Source organism: Argentina anserina, chromosome 4, assembly GCF_933775445.1.
Source record: "Argentina anserina chromosome 4, drPotAnse1.1, whole genome shotgun sequence".
Lineage (NCBI taxonomy): Eukaryota > Viridiplantae > Streptophyta > Magnoliopsida > Rosales > Rosaceae > Argentina > Argentina anserina.
The window spans coordinates 26,218,805-26,240,185 of record NC_065875.1 but is presented as its reverse complement, the minus strand read 5'-3'; the positions used below and the strand labels follow the sequence as shown (position 1 = coordinate 26,240,185).

The 21,381-nt window shown below is 40.3% G+C and overlaps 5 protein-coding genes across 5 annotated transcripts in view; 2 read left to right on the top strand and 3 right to left on the bottom strand.

Annotated features, from left to right (window-relative positions):
- On the bottom strand, nucleotides 1-2,111 carry LOC126791295 (pectinesterase). Its single transcript, XM_050517729.1, has 2 exons — nucleotides 1,142-2,111; nucleotides 1-834 (listed from the first exon to the last, which is right to left on the bottom strand). The coding sequence occupies exons 1-2, from the start codon at nucleotides 2,076-2,078 to the stop codon at nucleotides 143-145; spliced, it is 1,629 nt and encodes a 542-aa protein (XP_050373686.1). The 5' UTR covers nucleotides 2,079-2,111; the 3' UTR covers nucleotides 1-142.
- A 5,383-nt stretch (nucleotides 2,112-7,494) lies between these two features.
- The window catches only part of LOC126791313 (21 kDa protein-like), a 114,250-nt gene continuing 100,363 nt past the window's right edge, over nucleotides 7,495-21,381 (bottom strand). The window contains exon 2 of the mRNA XM_050517751.1: nucleotides 7,495-8,308. Coding sequence (XP_050373708.1) covers nucleotides 7,685-8,299 — 615 coding nt within the window. The 5' untranslated portion in view covers nucleotides 8,300-8,308 and the 3' untranslated portion in view covers nucleotides 7,495-7,684. The remainder of the gene's footprint in view (nucleotides 8,309-21,381) is intronic.
- On the bottom strand, nucleotides 9,673-10,357 carry LOC126791312 (21 kDa protein-like). Its single transcript, XM_050517750.1, has one exon. The coding sequence runs from the start codon at nucleotides 10,288-10,290 to the stop codon at nucleotides 9,673-9,675; it is 618 nt and encodes a 205-aa protein (XP_050373707.1). The 5' UTR covers nucleotides 10,291-10,357.
- Nucleotides 13,730-17,186, top strand: LOC126791299 (endoglucanase 8-like). Its single transcript, XM_050517734.1, has 7 exons — nucleotides 13,730-13,958; nucleotides 14,080-14,487; nucleotides 14,615-14,707; nucleotides 14,808-14,969; nucleotides 16,115-16,226; nucleotides 16,350-16,513; nucleotides 16,800-17,186. The coding sequence occupies exons 1-7, from the start codon at nucleotides 13,731-13,733 to the stop codon at nucleotides 17,118-17,120; spliced, it is 1,488 nt and encodes a 495-aa protein (XP_050373691.1). The 5' UTR covers nucleotide 13,730; the 3' UTR covers nucleotides 17,121-17,186.
- On the top strand, nucleotides 19,305-20,734 carry LOC126791317 (protein PLANT CADMIUM RESISTANCE 2-like). Its single transcript, XM_050517755.1, has 4 exons — nucleotides 19,305-19,558; nucleotides 19,640-19,711; nucleotides 19,802-20,014; nucleotides 20,423-20,734. The coding sequence occupies exons 1-4, from the start codon at nucleotides 19,372-19,374 to the stop codon at nucleotides 20,512-20,514; spliced, it is 564 nt and encodes a 187-aa protein (XP_050373712.1). The 5' UTR covers nucleotides 19,305-19,371; the 3' UTR covers nucleotides 20,515-20,734.

Sequence of the window (21,381 nt, the reverse complement as noted above, 5' to 3'; positions counted from 1 at the left end):
AAGTTGGTTTAGAAATAACCCATCAGTGACAACAATACATGACTTCATATAAGTCACTATCCCAAGCCATGATCCACCCACCCAAGTAGGAAAATTACTTTTTATCCACATGCATTCATATTTAATAGCTAGCATCAACGCATCACAAACCAGCTTCAAACGGCACTCCAGTCCCCGGAATCCACGCGTCTCCGGTCAAGAAATTCCCAACCGTAAACTTTGCTGCCTCCGTGGCACTCGTGATAACCCGAAAACCTGGCCACTTAACCCTACCTCCGGTGGCAGCACCACCTCCAGTGTTCATATACTCCCCATAATAGAGTGTATCCAAACCAAAACTTCCACTCCAAGGAAACCAACCTTGCGGGGCAATCAACCCATCCAGGTTACTCTTCATTATCACCGTCCTTGAATACTTCTGCCACGGACGACCCAAATAGGTCCTGTACGAGCCCTGAACGGCTTTCAGGTCCGCCGCGGCCGTTATGCGGCAGTTGTGGATAATGATGCCTGTGTTTTCATTAGGGTCTTTCCGGGATTGCGCAGTCACGGTGTTGATCTGGTTGCTCAAGGGCTTTCTGACGTAGATGTTAGAGTTTTGGAGGACGACCGAGGCGTCGCCGAAGATGAAGTCTATGGTACCGTATATGTTGCAGTCACGATAGAACTGACGTTGGGAGTAGACGTACAAGGTGTCTTGGTAGCCTTTGAAGCTGCAGCGGTAGAAGACTGAGTGGTCGGCGCCTGAGCGTAGTGCAACGGCTTGGTGTTTCTGCGGTCCGGCCGTGTTTTCGAACGTCATGTCTTGAGCTATGAAGCCTTCGCCGGAAACAGCTGTTGGACAAGGTTAATTATGTCAGAAAATGGTGATAAAAACATAGATGTGGAAGCAGATTAAAATGAGGCGTTACGATCGTAAAACGTGGAACTATCTATCTCAAAGTACGTAATAGTGTACTTGTTTTAGATTCTACGTACGTATATGTCCGTTCATATATTGTTATCAACTTTTTTTATTTAACATGAAACTTTGTGTTCAGTCTATTAGGATGTCCAGATCGATGGGATGTCAGTCATGTCACTAGTGATGTACGGTTTATAATTAAGGACGTGGGGTTTTATGTATGAAAGGAAAACATACCAAAAGTGGCAGATCGAAAAGTTGTAGAGCCATCTTGGGCATTTTTATTCCCGGTAACAATGGTTGCATCCATTCCATCTCCGACAAACATCAGCTTCTTCATTGTCTTCTTAACCTCAACATTCTCTTTGTAAACCCCTGCCTTCACGTATATGACAACCCTTTTGGTCCCACTACCACTACTTCCCTTAGCTGTAGCCACAGCTTCAGTAATAGACTTGTAATTTCCAGACCCATCTTGAGCCACTACTATATCAGCTGACTTTGGTCCAACGTTCGACTGGAGAAGCTTTCGATCTGAAGCTGAAACCCATGCCGGGAACCTATCATCATCAGACTTGAGCAATAAGCGTCTACCCCGTACCTGCTTGCTGAAATGCATAGCCGATGAAGAAGAAGATGTACTAGACTCCTTGTGTATCGCTAGCGAATTGCTGAGCAACATAGGCAAGTCTGTGCTTAGCTTGTAAAAGCTGGGGAACGAAGATTCTAAATGAGAATTAGGTATGTTCAGATCGTTAAAGCCGTTTTGGCAAGTTTGCTGATTGGCAAGGGATGCGCTTAGCCATGTATTAGCGTCTAAGGCATTGTTGGAACTCATAGAACGGTTGAGCTTGTCAATTGTATCCTCGTAGAGTTCCAAGCAATCGTCCCACGCCAACTTCGCTCGCCCGTTGTACAGTGACTTCAAGTTCAGTGCTGATGAAACAAGTCGATGCGCTTCGATAGCTTGGTCCACGGTGACTTTGAGAGCCAGGTCACGAAATGCAAACCCTTGATCATGAACATTAAGAGTCGATAAGAGGTTGCTTGTAATGTAATGGTTGCAAACTTGAGGGTATGGGGTTTGGCTGCATGATGCTGTTATGGAAAGAATGGGTACTACAATAGAATTAGAAGTCATCAACATAATGGCGAAGATCACAAGGCTATCCATCGAGGAGACGAGGACCTAGCACCAAGCTTAGAATGTTCTTGTATATAGAACTTGAAGAAGGAAATGAGGTTTATATAGGCCAGAAGATTTGGCATTATTGGCTTTGGTGGGGTTTACGTGGGTGGACTACTGAAGTTTAATCTTTGGGAGGGAAAAAGGGTTTATGGTTGTGTCTCGATCTGTAGGACATAAACGACTTGAAACCCCGGCTCACTTACGCCACTGGCCGGGTTGATTGATTCAATAGGTGGCAATATCTATCGATGATTAATACATGTATGCTTTACAAAAAGTGAAAGAAACATATACATTAAATTGGTGGATGAGTGCAACACCCGGTTGATGAAAATCTACGTGTGGACTTTTATTTCCGACTACGTCTCTGTAGTCTTCTGTGTGTTGCCTTTGGAAATTTTTTCCAATTGAGCTATATTTGAAGGACAAAGACTCGTGATGATTCCATTGATTTGGGTTACCAAAATCGTATTTTGCTTCTTGTTTAATTTTAGGGTTTTAGAATGAGTAGTGTATTTGAGTGATTCATATGGATCATACATGTTGTTTCATATGGATCAAGTCAAGATACCAATTTGTCGAACATCATTTGTATCTTGATTCTTGAATCTTCTATTTCGATATTTTTTTTTGGGTGCAAGTTCGTAATCATGGTTTAGCTATCATTTGTAGAGAAAATTATCGAAAATTAATCTAGATTTTTTATCCAAATTTTTGTATTTGGATGGCCGAATTGGCCAAATAAAATGGTTGCATTAATTGGAGATTGGCAAGCTAGATCGAGCTAACTAGCGGAGTAAGTAGAAAGCTGTTATATCTGGATACAATAATGGTTGGGTAGAGAACTTCATAATGATTTTTGCATGGACACTCAAAAATTCTCGTGAGCGAGCTTAAAGCTTTGCTCTCCTTTAGTTTTTGGATTGGAACTCTCCTTTAGTAAAGATTTGTCATCATCAGATCGATGTTCATATACGACGCCACGCGGATTCTAGGGAAGTAGCGGTAGCCTCTCAGAACCCAGATTCTCAGAATGGTTCAAAACTTCGAAATCAACTCTGTTATCATAAATATGATCTAGTGGTATGATTTGGGATATAAACTATCTAATTGACCAACAGAGTGCAAACTGCAAAATAAGCGGTCTGAGGTGCACCGCAATCGGATTTGACTTGCATTAGTTGTAGTATACTGTTTCTTAAGTCAACCGATAGAACAAAACTCGATCAATGCGGAGAAGTCTTTTCTCACAATCATAGTTTGGCCAATCACCAATGCATGCATGCTACAATATTACAATTCCAATTAGTCCTTCTAACTCTTATTTCAGCATTTATCTCATGCATGTTATCGATCTTATTGGCTTCCTGTTCTAACTATTCTTTCACAAATAGAGTTACATCGATTTTAATTGTTGAAGTGCTAAGATTTCTGGTCACTGAGTAATTATAGATAGGAATCTCTGTGGCATGCTGGCAACTATGCCAATTAGGTTTTCAGTTTACGTTTTTTGGGTGTGAGCGGAATCGAAAGTTGGTCACGGCTAGAAAAACTTAAGGATCGAAGATGACACATTTGTAACTTTCTATATAGCTTGGTAGCTGCCTAAGGAATTAGGCTTGTGGCTGTGATCTCTCTGGAATCATATATGATGATATATATAACTTAATGTCTTAATCTCAAGAGCTAGTTGTTGCTTGTTAGGCCTTTTCCCATACAGTAGTCTAACTTGGATGTTTATCATGAAATAGAAACTGGAATGCATGAGGCAGATATTATGATATCTTGGGTGAAAGTCATTTCGAAATGTAACTAAACACATGAAGGTGCAAACCCTACAGATTCGACATGCCAACCGACCTGAAATGGATCAGAAGCTTTTGAGCAAAACTTAAACACGCAATTTCATGCTCTATGATTAAAATAGAGTGGAAAGGGAAGTATGAGAGAGCAACATGCATGAATTGGGTTTTGCTCACGCAATGAAAGAAGAAAGAGATACTCATTTTTTTCCTGTAAGTTGAAATGAAAAAAATCAGTTACTTGTTAGAGTAATGTCTAAATACGACTATGTAACCCCAACCTAGCTATAAGAGATAAGATCATCAACCATGGCACCATGCATAATTTGATCTAACAGTTGTTTGTTTACCTATCCTATTTAAAAGGGGACTATCTATCATCCTATTCCTATATATCTATTCTGTTCTTTTCAACGATGTAGTATAGTAAGGTCCAGTCTATTACAAGTCTCAAGTTTCTTCTGCTCACACCATTAATTTAATTGTTAGCATGTGAATTTAATCTCCATGCCCAGGGTTCTCTAGTTTCTATTAGCCAGTCTGAATTGATGACAAGTTATTCACCATCTGTTTGGGCTAAGATTTGTGCTGGACCTTGTTCCAATCCAATTTTGGGATAGGCCTATACCAGAAAATTGTTTTTTGTATTTCCCCAAGTGTTTCGTCTTTAGCTTGTGTTCCGCAATGGTTTCAGATAAGAAACCATTTTCAGAGAAAGTTGTACAACGTATTCTTTTTCAAATTTCTGGTTTCGTGAACTATTCTCAGTTGGTTGTGAAGGATAATTGTGTTTGCTCTTCACCTATGCTCTGTGCAACAAATTTTTATTTCAATCAATTTCAGTAGCCTTATAAAAAATTTAGATGTAAAAGATGACACGTCAAGAAAACAATATGGAAAAGTTCATCCCCAGACACCAGTGTTCTGTTGGTTTTAGGCAAAAACTTGGATATGTTCCTCCCAAATTTCAAGAGACTTAGTAAGTACTAAGCAGTAACGTGGATAAGGGTTTATGACCAAATTGGACAAGGGTTTTCCAGTCGGAATTTGGGTCACACACACATTTAGGAGTTAGGATAGGACCTCATCGTAATGGGCCTGGTCAAGAAATGGCAAGATGGGTAATTGACACTTCCGATCTCCATGCCACCAGCGCCAGTAATAGTATAGTAGTTGTTGTGGCCTCTCCACAAGCTCCGCCTGCTATCTCCACAGTCACCACCGCCACCTCCGTCACCACCGCGAACCCCGGTAACTAGTGAAGAAGGCAAAGGCCTTGACCATAAAGATTCCCTAGAACAAATTAAAGCCGGTCTCCGCCTAGCTACTTTCTTCTAGTGAAAATAAAGAGTCTCAAACTGTAGATGAAGCTATTAACATGATAGAAACAGGGTAAGATACCAAAGTAAATGATGTTAAGACAAAAATTTCCATGATTTGTAAGGTTAACCAAGTCGGAAATTCAGACCTCCGATAATGAATGCTCGTCTAATATTCCCCTAGAACAAAGCATTGTGTGTGTTTACAATGTTCCAAGCTTATCACCATATGCACCACATATGTTGTTCTGTAGGAGCACAAGATAGCTGACCACTTATTTATCGATGATGAGAGGAACGTACAGATCGAGGGGCCATTAGTTTGCAGAAATGCTGCAGCATTTGGTGGGTCTCGACAGAATTAGAGAGGAGCTAGCTTGTTATTTTTCATTAAGAAATAAGAATCCAGGGACCCGTAATCGATGATTGATGGGTTTAATACACAGAGCTAGCTCGGATCGAAATGGTTTCTCGTGAACTTTTCGAGTGAATGATCTGTCTGCATGTAGTGGCAAAGATAGCGATGTGGTTCGTCCTTTACCAATAGGACCAAAACTTTGGCATCTAGTTTCTAGTATCATCATGCAATTGTCTTCCATGATAAGTTCACGTGGTGGTTCATGTCCCTTAACTAAACTCCATATGCCAAAACAACCTACTCGATCGCTCATGTAAAACCAACAAGAACACTGTAGCCAAACAACCCCCTCTCAACGTTTTGCTTCACATCACTCTCGCATCTTTCCTAGCCTTCTCAGTATATACAGTTTAATGATGAAATGTGTATATGTCTTGATCGTGATCGATCAGGCCCTTTTTGTTTATATCTATATATGGAAGATGTAAATTGCATGGTTGTGACTGGTGGAATATTCTACACCTCACCGTATCGGCTGCGAATAAGTGTCTCACTCCAAATACTAAAATACTGATACATATGGGAATTGCTTTGATTAATGCTTGATTAGTTGCATGAATACGGTCTCGTGTAGAAGCAAGCTAGCTTATAATTTATATCATATCAATTGGGATCTTGAACAGGTATCAGCTCGATCATGATTTGTTGTTTACCTTATTTGCTCTCCAAGCCATTCCATGCAAATAAACATAGTTTTATTTAGAATGAAATGATCGAGCGGCACCAAGGGTTCTGAAACAAAAGACATATATATGGTTGGTTCTGAACAGAACTCAAAGAGGCATTTAGAATTTGCAACATACTGTAGTTATCCTTTTCGTGCGTCCCTTGATAGATCAAGCATTATTAAGTTTTTAACTGATGCTGTATCTCCTCAATAATATTCGATCTCCATGTCTGGTAGTATATACGAACTTTCAATATCAGTCTATAGTTTCTTAGGCTGCGACGAGACAAATTAATTTATTTTTACATTTAAATATAGAACTATAAGAACATGAATGATTAGGATTCAAAATCCACTGTACTGTATCTCTTAGGCAGGGAGACAATGCATTATTTGTTTTATGCCCACAATTGTCAAAGAAGCCAGCTTGGACTGGTCATATGTTAACACTGAGCTCGTACTTGCTAGCTAAATTTACAGCTGGCTATAGTATATATGACATCTTCCAAATCTTCCTGAAGGAAGAACCACTTATATATGGAATTATTTACTATGATTTTTTTTGCTTTTTCTGTTTATTCTCAACAGTAATCAACACCTGTTAATTGAAAGTATACTTATATCGGCTCCACCCATTCTTTACTTCTGTGAATTCATGTTACTAACAAACTGTTGGTGTTAGTTTCGCAAAGTACAAAACCAAGAAAGAACTAGGTGCCAAGAGTTCTTGGCTGGTAGACTGATACGTCTTTGGGCTCTTTGGCATAGCTTTACCCCCATGTAAAATTGATCGAGAGATAAATATTCTCATTCACCTTATATTTGTTCTCAACCATAAAACTAATTTAGCGTCAACATCGAATCTGACCCTGCCGTATTTGGTTTGTTAGGCATCAACTGAACGGTGAAAGTAAGACAGATAGTCTGATAGTATACAAGGACACAATGCCTAACACAAGAAATGTGTATTTACACTCATTTGTCATCTTATATGTACTTTGAGTAGAAATATATGTATTCACACACCGTGTAAGAAAAAGTCTATTATTTAAGACAGATACACTTGACATCTTCTATATACTTCGAGTAAAAGTTGACATATCGTTCATACTGTTGATGAGAGAGAGAATGTTATACTGGTGAAATTGCATAAGCTTAGGATAACGGGAAAAGAAGAGGGAGAGAGACAGAGAGAAACCGGCCGACAAAATAATAACAGACTGGTTATAGGTCATACAGTTCAAATATAACAGAAAACCACTACTTACCACATATGCAGGGAAATCTTTAACCATACATACGTATGATACTAAACCTCTTCCACTACTTCAAAGTTCAAAATGAACTCCATCACTAATCCAACTGTCAACAACAATGGGGCGTATTCATCCGCCTTTCTCCGCCACGCTGTTGACGAGAGCAAGCGCATTACTCGTGACCTTCTTCACCTTCTCGACCCTTTTCACTACGTCGGTCTTGACCGACCCCTCCGGCACGTCCTGGAACCCGTCCGTACACGTCTCCTGGTCCGTCAGCGCCGCACTCATCCACGTCTGGACGTTGCTCATCTGAAACCTGACAGAGCCGGGACCGGACCCGAGGGTCTTCATCTGGCTGAGCGAGTCACGCATCTGATCGACGGCGTCGTCGAAATTGCTGAAGCAGTCGTGGATGGCGGCCGCGGCGCGGTGGTCGGAACCGTAGTCGGCGTGGCGGGAGAGGTTGGAGACGAAGGAGGCCATGCGCTTGGCATTGGAGAGGCTGACGCCGATGGCGACCTTGGCGAGCTGAGCAGGGCTGCTCTGGACGGCATTGGCGTAGCGGGAGAGGGAGGTGTAGCAGAGCTCCGGGTAGAGGGTGGTGCCGCAGCTGGTGCGGATGAAGTCTGAGTCGTTGGTGGAGGGGGCCGGAGCAGGAAATCCGACGGCTGAGGGAGAGCGGAGGAGGAAGAGGAACATGAGAAGTGAGAGTAGTGAGGTGAGGGAGAGAGGGTTTTCCATGGTTTTGGTGTTATGGAAAATGTAAGATCACTAAGATGTATGTTAATCTCTAGTTTGCTGCTTGTTGTAGTTGTACAAGGGTTTATATAGGCGCCCTGTGAATAGTGTAATGCTTTTTTGTTTTGATTTCACATTCTCTGAATCTCCGGTAGTTGTACACTTGTACATTTTAAAGGGTTAGTGATTTCACATTCCACTATGTTGAAGATAGTTCGAAACTTCGAATATATCCACAAAATGATGTCAAATATTTTTAATGTGAATGAGAAATAAAAGATCAAAAATGCTTTTTAGTGATTCCTCAGTTTTTAAACTCGCGCTACTCTCATTTCATACTAAACTAATCGGAGAAGCTACCCGCCGATGATTTGAGTACAAAGCAATATATGGTATTGAAAGCTAAGAAGCGAACCAACTAACCAATTAAACAAAAACATATTGTAAAATGATTTATTTAGAAGAATCTTTTAGATATAGAAGCATCAACAAAACAAAATACACAAACATCATCTAGTCCAAAACTCGATCTTAATGAATTTTTTTTGTCTAGCTATATGAGTGTTTTATTAAACGGCTTGGCAAAACAATCATTGACCAGTGTTACATGCATTATACGTACAACGTCTCTGGTATCAATAACTATAGTCGTATAATTCTTTTTAATTCGTTTTCATTTAAAACAAGAAATGAAGTTCAAGATTCTAGACGTACAGAACACAACTCGAGTTATGGATAAGAGCGATATATAGTCTTATTTCAAAAGAAAACTTTAACAACCTTCTCTTCAGAATTGAAACTTGTTTCTACTTGAAGAAACAAAAAGTCGTATGAAATGTATGATTGTAACAAATGAAACAACTAACTCATGGCACGAATTGAAACTTGTTTCTACTTGAAGAACCAAAAAGTCGTATGAAATGTATGATTGTAACAGATGAAACAACAAACTCATGGCGCTTTTGATATTTGGATAATTCATGGCACCAATATAATATAACACTAAAAACCGCCCACACCCTATGGATAGTTATATGTGAAGAAGTGTGGATAGTTATATTGTGAAAAAGTTATTGATTAAAATATGAAAGAAATAAAAAAAATATTTAATTTATTTGAATTTTGACTATAATACATTATTTATTTGTTTGTTAGTGTGTGATATGAAAATGACATTTCCGTATGTACTTTATAATAGTAGAGATTAGAGATAGTTGCCTTGCAATCCAAGAAAATATTCTAAACTAAATATCAATTTGTAAACTCTACATCCAACTAAAGAACCGAAAGATATCTAATACATCCATCTTATTCGAAAACAAAAAACAATATCTATTACTGTATTACATCATGTATAATCAATAAGAACCAGATAATCAGGGCGGTGTGCCATTACTAATAGCATTAGCAAGACCGTTAACGATAGCGAGCGCATTGCTCGCCATCTTCTTCACCATCTCAGCACAGTTCACCACCCGCGTCTTGATCGGGCCGTCCTGCACGCCCTCAAATCCATCCGTACACGTCTCCGCGTTCGTAAGCGCGGCACTCATCCACGTCTGCACGTTGCTCAGATGAAACCTAACTGACCCGGTACCCGACCTCAACGTCTTCATCTGATCGAGTGAGTCCGTAATCTCGTCAATGGCGTCCGCGAAGTTGCTGGAGCAGTCGTCAAGGGGTCCGGCGACTTCAGGGCTGGCTTGTTTGGAGAGGCTTGCAAGGGTAGTCGCCGTGCGCTTGGCATTTTTCAGACTCACGGCGATGGCTGCCATTGCAAGCCGAGTATGGTTTGACCGGACAGGGTAGGTGAAAGGTGAGAGGGAGGAGTAGCAGAGGTCGGGGTATACGGTGGTGGCACAGCTTGTGAGGATGAAATCTGCAGGGTCGGCGGTGGAGGCGGAGGGCGATGGAGCGCTGTCGGCTGAGGTTGGTTGGAGGAAGAGAAGGGAGATGAGAGGCAGGAGTAGGAGGAGGGATTGAGGGCTTTTCATGGTTATGAACTTATGATCAATTTGTTTCGATGCTCGAGGGCTTTGAGTTCTCTGTTTAGCTTTCTCACTGTAGGGTTTTAAATAGACTATGACACCGACTCCATCTCTTCCCTTTCGAACAAGGAAAGAGCGAGCAAGCAGAGATAGAATAGGAAAGTTATGCTTACCTTAATGATTTGGGAATAATAATATTGGTGATTTACTCGAATTCCTCCTTCAACAGAATTTCGTATTTACCTTATAACTTCCATTTTGTAATCACCTTGAATTATTCTTCAGTAGATTCTATCATGATTTTGAAAGATTTGACACAGTTTAACCTTTTTTTAAAGCTATATATTCATGTTCAATAATCACCCTTTTCCAATATTATACGACCTTTATACGTGATTTGTATTTACTTATCTCATATAAGATGCTTAATCAAGTACGTTTTCTGTTCTCTTTCACACCATGTGGTGTAGAAAGACACTTAGAACCATGAGAATACAAAGCAAGGGCCGCCCAAATTGCTTAGGCTGATGAATTGCGGCTGATGGTGCATAGACATAGCATTAGTGCTGCACTGGGAAATTGATGGTTAGTGGACGCCGACCGACGTCGTCAACGGCACCAATAGAAGTATTCCAATGATAGCTACTAGCTCACCATTTTATTCTTGAGGCGGTTGATTCATGATGGGTGTGTTAGTTACGACTTGTGAGTACTGGGACCTTTTCTTATAGAACTAATGTTTTTATTTAGTTTACTAGGCCACTAAGTAGTTCTATTGCCATAGCGTGCAACTTTAACGTGAAGCTTTTAGCATAGAGTGGGTCACGAAATCATTTTAAGCCATTGATGCCCATCCACCAATATGATGAGTTGTGCAAGTAACATGCATGCCTTATTGCCCTTAATTCAATCTTTCTAGCTTTGGCATGCCTTAGTTCAACATCAGTATAAGCAAAACCAAAATAGGTAACCACTTAGCTAGTCTCGATCATCTCTCTCTACATCATATAAATATGCCTTAGTTCAATATGATGATTTTATCTAGTATCGTTCGAAAACCAGAACAATTCTGATAAATATAAAGTCATCTGTGATAAAAAGAGATAAACCAAAACTTTAACCATATGAATCGTCTTAAAAGTGAGGAAAGGATCCAGCCCCGGTATTTCTGTTACTGATTTAGCTTCAAATCTGGTGCTTAATTGTCCTTAGCCCTAATCTATTGCAAACCTGTTGGGAGTAGATATGATTGAATCACGTGCTCATCGCCGTAATTGACTCGAAACAAAGTAAAACTAGAGGGACAATTCTAACTCCCAACTACTTCAGCTCGTGTAAAAAGCTCTAAATAGTTAGCTATCAGGGACCGGGCAGATTTCTTGGTTTAAAGTTGATGTTTTTTCGAAAGGGGAAACATGTTCATCATTGAAAAATCCAAAGATTTTGTTATTAACATAATTAAGTTTTGAACCAATAATTTAAAAACAATGATTCAACCCAGAAAAGATGTCTCTTGCTCTCTGATGTGTCATTATTAGAAATTGGTCCTACCCCATCCATCATCAACCCAAATTCAGCTGCGTTAAATATGGAGATCGAGCTGCACCCTAAGTAAGCATACTACTTTTTTGAAGTTTCATACCAAAGGATGTCAAGTCATTTTTCAGATTGCAGTCAATGAAGGACTTGAAAACCAAGAAGAAATCCTGGATTGCTCAACATTCCAACATATAATAGGAAAATGAAATGATACATTCATATATGGAATTTGATACATTGAATTGCAAGCTGGAAATTATTCATGAACTCTGGTCTGCTTTGAAGTTGGCATGCTTGAATTAATAAGTGATGTATCAAGTCCCTTGACATCAGGAATAATCTCGGAAGCATTCTTTATTTCTTTATGCCCGTGAAAGCTCTAGTCCTCATCAGGTTTTGTACATCGTTTTCTAACATCAAATCTAACTATCTAAGCAAGGATATGGCACTGTTTTCGTCTTGATCGTCGTTTATATAGCTGGACTACAGCGGCCTTGTATATGACTTACAAATATGGCAAAATCCTACTAAATCTCTATCAGTAAAAAGAACAACAATCGACTAGAATGAAGTTATAATTAAATCTTCAGCAGTTTCTTGTTTCAACTTTCATCAAACTGAACTGAGACTTTTTCCTTTTCTCTATAGGAGTGCTGATGCCTGACGGTCTAGGGATGGTTGTGGAGACTAGGTTTTGTTGGGCTTGGAAATGGTTTGGGTTGGGCCTATTCAACCATTGTTTTGGGCTCAACTGTGACACCACATACCATTGTCATAAATTCTTCTCAGAAAATTTAAGAGGATTCATTGACCAATTTTTTCTGCCCCTATGAACATGGGCTGCAATTATTCAATTGACTACTATCTGCACTGGAAGCCCAATTTGGCAAATTTGTTATTTGTGGCAAACATTCGTACCACTAGCTCTATACCCCTATTTCGAGTTTGTTTCTAGTTGTTATTTCTAATAGCAACCCCACATTGAAATCCCTTCCCCTTCTCCTTTCCCTTTTCCCCTTGCTCTTTTTCCTCTTTCCCCTTTCCCCTTTAGCTCACCAACTTCTAATTAACCATTGGAAATTTGGAGTCTACCTCTTTGGCTCCTTCTGCAAAATCAACCCAACAATAGCAAATCGCGACCTTATAACACGATCGATGCACTATCACATGAATCCGTTCTTAGTAGAACCGTAAACTCGTATCAAAATTAGTAGTAAAATCCGTAATACTAATGAGTTAGCACACATAATGTCAAGATCCAACGAAGAACCTCTTCTCGCTAAGGATAACCCAAATAAATTGGTTCCTTGCTCCATACTTTTCCTAGTCCCAGAATTCTGGGTACCATATTTATGATACATAGGTGCCATTGGACCACACATATATCCGTAGTACCAAAATCTCCATCTGAATTTTTAATTTCCTCCAACTACTACTAAAGGCTCACATGTCTCCGCCCTCATTCCCATTCCAATTGCACCGGTCAAAACATCTCTGACCAAAAAGCATTGCTTCCCTTCTTCCATGTAATCCATTGGAAATCGGAATGTGTAATATTATGCCATGCTCTCATGTGACTCTTTCTGGGCCCCAAGCCCATCACACATTCCACGTGTAGCCCATCAACCCGTGCATGGGACCATCCCCCCACCTCTCTAATCCACCGTCGATCATAACTTTTCCGGTGATCATCATCATACCAAACACATTCCAGCACCGTTTTTCCTACAGCAAGACCGCATTGGAATCCGAGCAAAATCCAGTCACATCGTTCCACGTGTTACTCTGTTATTCGAGGTGGCTCTGGAATCCAATGACGTCTCTTCTTTTTTTCTTATAAAGAACCCCCGAGGTGATATTTCCGCTTTCACAATCCTAACCGCAGCAGAAGAGGAAGAGAAAAACAAATGGCGCGAAATGTGCTTAGCTTCCCGGGAAATGTTCCGGCATTTCGCGCAACACTTGTCCTCTCGCTGCTCCTGCTTCTCCAGCCAATCAGCGCCGGCCACGACTATCATGACGCCCTCCGCAAGAGCATCCTCTTCTTCGAAGGCCAGCGCTCCGGCAAGCTCCCTCCCGATCAACGCCTCAAGTGGCGCCGCGACTCCGCATTGCACGACGGCTCCACCGCTGGTGTAAGTTCTCTAGCAACACCCTCACTCACAGTCTCACACAATAATAACTCCCCAACTTTTGTCAGTTGTGAGTTGTGACTCTATCTTTCGACTTACATTTGTTGTTGTTCTGTTGTATCAGGTGGACTTGTCCGGCGGCTACTACGACGCCGGCGACAACGTCAAGTTCGGGTTTCCGATGGCGTTCACGACAACTTTGCTGGCATGGAGCATTATAGACTTCGGGAGGATCATGGGTTCGGAGCAGAGGAACGCCGTCAAGGCCTTACGCTGGGGGACAGACTACCTCCTGAAGGCGACGGCGGTGCCGGGCGTCGTGTTCGTCCAGGTTGGCGACCCCTACTCCGACCACAACTGCTGGGAGAGGCCAGAAGACATGGACACCCGCCGCACCGTGTACAAAATCGACCGGAACAACCCGGGTTCCGACGTGGCAGGTGAAACCGCCGCCGCGCTCGCCGCTGCCTCCATCGTTTTCAGGTCACGTGACCCCGCTTACTCCAGACTTCTTCTCAATCGAGCCGTTAGGGTACGTCACTGTCACACTGAATTAATGACACAGCTTTGATTTTTTTTTTTTAGAAAAGCTTTAATTTTTTTACATAGCTAGGTTGGGTAAATAGTGAAGCTGACTGTTAATACTTTGCCATGTTTAGGTTTTCGAGTTCGCTGACACCCACCGCGGTGCGTACAGCTCCAGCCTCAAAAACGCCGTGTGCCCTTTTTACTGCGACGTTAATGGCTTCCAGGTAAAACAAAACCCTGATATTAATTTATTAGCCGTTGGATCAGCCTATAAGCCAAGACAAATTGGTGATTTGGGGTATTATAATGTACGTGAATGTGCAGGATGAGTTACTGTGGGGAGCAGCATGGTTACACAAGGCATCGAGAAGGCGGCATTACAGAGAATACATAGTGAGGAACGAGGTGGTGTTGAGAGCTGGAGATACCATTAACGAGTTTGGTTGGGATAACAAGCATGCTGGGATTAATATCCTCATATCTAAGGTAATTATGTTTACCTTTAGTTTTGTTAAATAATCCATGCTTAATCATTGTCTCGATTCGGGTTCTTGTTCCTTTTGTCTTCATGTTCTTGTTCGGAATGTGACAACTGTTCCTTACTATTGGTTTTTGGATTTAACCATTGTTATGTTTTGCGAGTCAGGTGCATATAAAATACGAGTCATGCTGTCGAAAATCGTTTTGGCCATAGTAGTGGCATTTTTGTATGCTTTCTTTGCATGAGTGGATAGTATATAGTAGTTGGATCAATTTGATAATAGGTTAGAGATGCTTAAGTATTTGTTTAATGTGGGTGTACATTCTACATGGTTGTGGCTGTCCGTACATCCAAGATCAGTGGGAATAATATCAGAGCTGTGCTAACTTTAGATACATAAACTAAGGAAAATGAGGGTCAGGATTATCTAGGTGGTGTAAAGTTCCGAAAAGGTTGATTATAATATATTCTACAAAAGTTCATTAATCTTGATGATTTCACATGATAATGTGATCCACCTTCAAGTTAGGCTTTTGCTGAGATTCAAAAATGTGTTTTGTGTTTTTTTTTTTGGTTAAACAAGAATGTGTTTTGTGTAACAATGTAGTTAACTTAAGGGAGTGTGATGGAGTATTAACTTATTCGTGTTCATTCATTTCGTTAAAAGTTCTTGTTAGGACTGGAATGGCATTAGAATTAGGGTTTCTGTCGTTAGGGATTGGACGACTTTAGGGGTCGTAGGCCGTGGATTTTTGCTTTGTGTTGTCGTTTCAATCAGAAAAAGCAAAGTGTTGCTCCAGGTCTCGAGCTTCATGTTTAGGTCTGGTTCTCGTGGGTCCTTATAATAAGAGGATCACTGCTACCATACCTTATATACTCATTTCTGTCTCTCTCTATCCATTATTTCTTCGAAAAATAAAGCTTTTCCCAAACTGAGTGTGACCCCTGGTTAAGGGCTTTTCACTTCCACGACGTTTCAGTATCACAGTATGCGCAATATTTTCATTATTTTTTAGATATCTGAAATTCCTGAACTGGTGTAAGAACATTATTGAGTTATATGGTAAGGTCATCTTGATTCATGAATATGAATACCATTGGGTAACGCACTGATATATATCCTTTGGTTTTGTAAATATTGTATTGGCAGGAAGTGCTTATGGGAAAAGCAGATTATTTCGAATCTTTCAAGCAAAATGCAGATGGATTCATATGCTCTGTTTTGCCTGGACTTGCCCATACCGAAGTTCAATATTCTCCAGGTATTTTCCAGCTAGGTCTTGCTTATTACCTAAACAAAGGAATTACGGTTTACCTTGCTTAATATAGAGGTTAACTTGCTTAATATATTGTATTTGAGATTGATTACTTGCTTTGTTTTGAAGGTGGCTTGATCTTCAAGCCTGGAGGGAGTAATATGCAGCATGTAACTTCGCTATCGTTCCTACTTCTGACTTATTCCAACTATCTAAGCCACGCCAATAAAAACGTGCCATGTGGCATGACCTCTGCCTCCCCGGCCTTCCTCAAACAATTGGCTAAACGCCAGGTAACTTTATTACAACCCAAGATCCAGTGAAACCCTACAAGACTAGATAGGGTACTATTCTCTAGTTCTCAGTAATTCATGCAATCATGGACCATTTCTCCATCAGACAAATTATCGGCTAGATTTTGTCCTTGTCTCACTTTACTTCAAGTCACTGCCACATTGTCCACATTGTCCTTTTGTACACACAAAATCTATGAGATTGCCAACATTATTGATTTATTGAATGACCTATGTGCTCAAGCATCTGAGGATGACATTGTAATTTTTGAATCTGTGGTTGTAGGTGGATTACATTTTGGGTGACAATCCATTGAGAATGTCGTACATGGTTGGATATGGGCCGCGTTACCCACAGAGGATTCACCACCGGGGCAGCTCACTTCCATCGGTGCAGGCCCATCCGGCTCGTATTGGTTGCAAAGCCGGCTCTCACTATTATCTGAGCCCGAATCCAAACCCGAATCTCCTGGTTGGTGCGGTTGTGGGCGGACCGAATAGCTCGGACGCGTTTCCGGACTCGAGGCCTTACTTTCAAGAGTCTGAGCCCACAACGTACATAAATGCACCGCTTGTGGGCCTACTATCGTATTTTGCAGCCCATTAATGATTCTCCAAGTGTAAACAGTGAATGTGAATTTGTAGTGGTGCGCCAATAGTCACCCACCAATGCCCCCCCCCCCCCCCCCCCATTCTACCAATTGTTGTTACTTTTGAAAGGTTCTGATTGTTACTTAATGATGATCAATGAAGGAAAGATAGCTCTATTGTTGTTACTTCTGTAAGGTTCTAATTGTTACATAATTTCAGTGATTGTGAAGAAAGAAAATGCAAGCCTACATATGGAATCTAATATCTTAAAATCCCTATATAGTTTTGTATCTCCTTCATACATTCAGACACATTATCCTGCAATAGATTGTTACTACAAAGACAAGGCACACAACACATCCTTAATTGGTCTGGAAGACGATTGTTTCATACTCTGCGAGTCAATGCATTTTTCTGTGACCTTCATTTCAAGGCCCATTTGGTATAAGTAACATCCTATACACTGTATTTTTATCAGTCGACTCAATTAGTCTTCATTTTTATGTTTTTCCTAATCAATTATCATGGAAGAAACAAGCTAGAGTAGATTCATGGTAATCCTAATACACTGTTTTACGTAGCTTGCGGGGTAAGTGGAGCAATTTACACCATGATATATTGTCTGACTTGTTGTGCCTGCATCTATTCATGCTTCTACGCTCAAAACTGAGGCACCAATATTATCTGGAGGAGCGTCCTTGTTATGATATATTGTTTCATTTGTTTGGTTCATGTTTTCTGCGAGCCTTGCTCTTCGTACCAGGAGTACCGTGAACTCCAATGTCGCAGTTTCAACATGGCCATCGGTACCTAATTCCTTTTCTATATTCTTTCTCGTCCTTTATATTTTTTGTCAACTATCAACTGTCAATAGTTTCCTCTCATTACTAACTGCATTTTCCTTATTCAAAGCATTCATTTCATAAATTATGCAATGCTTCCTTCTTCTCATTTTCGCAGACGATATCACTTATGAAAACCAAAACATGAAATCGATCTATCCATATGATCGAGACAGAAAAGTTGGTGACAATGTGACATTGCATTATATATTGCTCAAATTTTTTCTTGCACTGACTACGAGCTTGGATTAACACTTGTTAATGCTGGCTTATAACTAAGAAAATGAGTGTCTATATATAAATATAAGAAAGAAAATTAGGTGACAATGCATGACATATATATTGCTCAATTTTTTTTCTTGAATTGACTAGGAATTTTGATTAGTACTCGTTAATGATGGCATATAACTAAGAAATAGAATGAAAAGTCCATATGAGAAAGAAAAAAAAATGTAGGTGACATTGCATTACATATTTCTCAAATGTTTTCTTGCATTGACTACGATCTTGGATCGGATTAGTACTTTTTAATGACGGCTATACCTAAGGAAATGAAGTGCAATAATATTTCTAGTACGTCAATTTTTTTCAGGATCGGATGGCGTGGAAATATGGATGGAAGGAACTATGAAATGGTAATGGCTCCAATCCCGCCAACGGTCGAGGGAGGCATGATTCGGAAATCAATTGAATGAATATGGACACATCGGAACAAGTCTACATTATCGATCCATTGTAAAGTATAAACAAGATTATGATTTTGTACTGTCAACATAGTTCTGTTTTCGATCAGCGCGTAGTTGTGAAATATATGCCATTTCATTTGGGTGTTATGAATCAATATCTCGATCATATATATGCACTCTTAAACCTCCATGCTTACACCACTTCTCCAGATTTTCAGACAAATTCGAAATCATCAATGTGTTACTCGTGTCGGAAATCGAACTTCAGCTTGCTGATTGATTGGGGCTGTAGTGAAAGTCAAAGAGATACAGTGACGTACAAGATCATATTGATATACAATCCACTCCACCTTCCCCTAACTTATATATATTCAATTACTTATATAATTTACGATAAAAAAAAAGTTCATATAGATGATATAGGCTTTGGTATACCGAAACTTCTTGAATTCAATTCCCTTGGTAAAGGCATACACGGTTTGTAGTCAACTAAAGATGGCTGGGTTGGGAAGCAGTCTCGTCCCATACCTTTTTTTTTAGAAGAAGTATCGTCCCATACCTAAACCTTTTTACCCAAAAAACAAAGGAAAAAAAGAAGAAGAGGTCGGCCATGCCCACCTGGCCGGGTTTCATTCATATCACTATAAATGTCTTGTTCTTCGTACGTCTAACTCAGTCATTTACAAAGAGTTAAAGAGACTGCATCCAACCTTTCTCCGATCTAGTTCTCATCATCATTATGTCCTCATCAAAAGCGAATTCTTACGAGAAGTTCTCAGATGCTCCTCCGGCGACCGGTATTCCGGTGAACTCCAGCGACCCCTACTTTAGTCATCCTGCAGCTCATCATGATCATCATCTCCATGCTACAGCTCCCCAGCCTTGGAATTCTGGCCTCCTTGACTGCTTCTCCGATCCTAAGAGCTGTAATTAACTCATGACCTTCTTCCATCCATCTTAATTAGTTACAAATTGAATTGCTCGAAACTAATTTTCTGCATGCACAGGCTGCCTAACATTCTGGTGTCCCTGCGTCACCTTTGGCCAGATTGCTGAGATTGTGGATAAAGGCTCTACATGTAAGCACCCGTTCTTCGAATCCCTCTAAATCCTTTTGTTTGTTAGATTTGTTTGATATCGGTCTAATTGCATGTGTTCTACGAATCTAGCTTGTGGTGCAAGTGGAGCACTGTACACATTGATAGCTTTTGTGACTGGTTGTACTTGCCTCTATTCTTGCTTCTACCGCTCCAAAATGAGGCAGCAGTACACTTTGGACGAGAGCCCCTGTGGTGATTGTCTGGTTCACTGCTTCTGTGAGCCCTGCGCCTTGTGCCAGGAGTACCGTGAGCTCCAAAGCCGCGGTTTCAACATGGCCATCGGTAAGTCAACTCGATCTCTTTCTAAATTCTAAAATTATTCACTTTGATTTTTCTAGTTGATCATGCTAGTTCATTCCCTCCGAATTACCTCCTTGTTAATTGTTATGGGCGGCAGTATTCCACAGTTTTTAACGAATTCTCACACATCTAAGGGAAAGAAAATAGTTCGATCAAAACATATACGTACGATTGCTTGGCTATATATCTAATTATATCGAATAACCAAACGTGTACATGTAGGAATTCATTCAAGTAGAAAAAGAGAAGTAGATGAAATTGAGTCCTACATTACAAGCTTCGAAGCTTCAATATAGCATGGACTCTACATGCATCTATCTTTAGGTTACAGTGCTGGATTAGTACTGTTAATGATCGAGATTTTCTAACCCATCAGTTAACTTGTTTCAGGATGGCATGGAAATATGGACAAAAGGAGCCACGAAGTGCCAATGGGCTCGATGCCTCCTACGATGGAGGGAGGCATGAGTCGTGATAAATGAGACCAAGATTCATGCCATAATTACCGCTTGAATTAAGTTGTGAATGTAATTTTGATGTACTTGATTCTTCAAGCATGTATAAACGAATAAAGGATTTCATATTTTGTTGAACCCTCTTCTTCTTTCAATTAGGATTGTAAGTCTCGACACTTATGTCTTTATTCTTGTCCAAATGGTAATGTATAAAGAATGCCCGGCTGGTGTCCAAAGGCTTGGTTCCTATCGGTGTCGATGCCCCAGTACCTAATAAACTTCTTGCCAAACTGTACGTTTTCTTTAAGTTGGCCACTTAGCCGGTATTCATACGAAGAGCCGAAGAGGAATTCCGATCCGCTTCGTCGATCTAGCTCATTTTCAAATCGACTGCTTTAAACCGTTTAAAAATTTCTAATCATCAACATTATTAATTTTTTCCTCATCCAAAATGAATTCTTACGAGAAGTTCTCAAATAATGTGCAAGGAAAATTTGTGGAGTTAATACAACCATTGGATGTTCTATCACTACAAGAGTGTACGTTCAAGTTCAATATGTAATAAGGAATGTTGGATGGTTTCTCAACTTAGCATGCGTGCATCTTTTTATGGTAAGTAGTATATGGTATGTCCTTGGGAGAATTTGTGAACACATCATGAGTATGATCGAGTTTGTTCCTGTTAATTGTATGCTTTACTTTATGATCAATAATAGGGGTTGTACTGTGAATCAAATCTTGCAGTTCAACATGTAATCTGGAAATTTTAAGATATACTTGAAGAATCTAGCGCTATCTAATTATGGTAGGTAGTATCCAAGCCTCCAAGGTCAAGGAAATATTGCTTACATACTCTTTTATGGGAGATCTCTTTGTTCTCTATATATAAGGGCT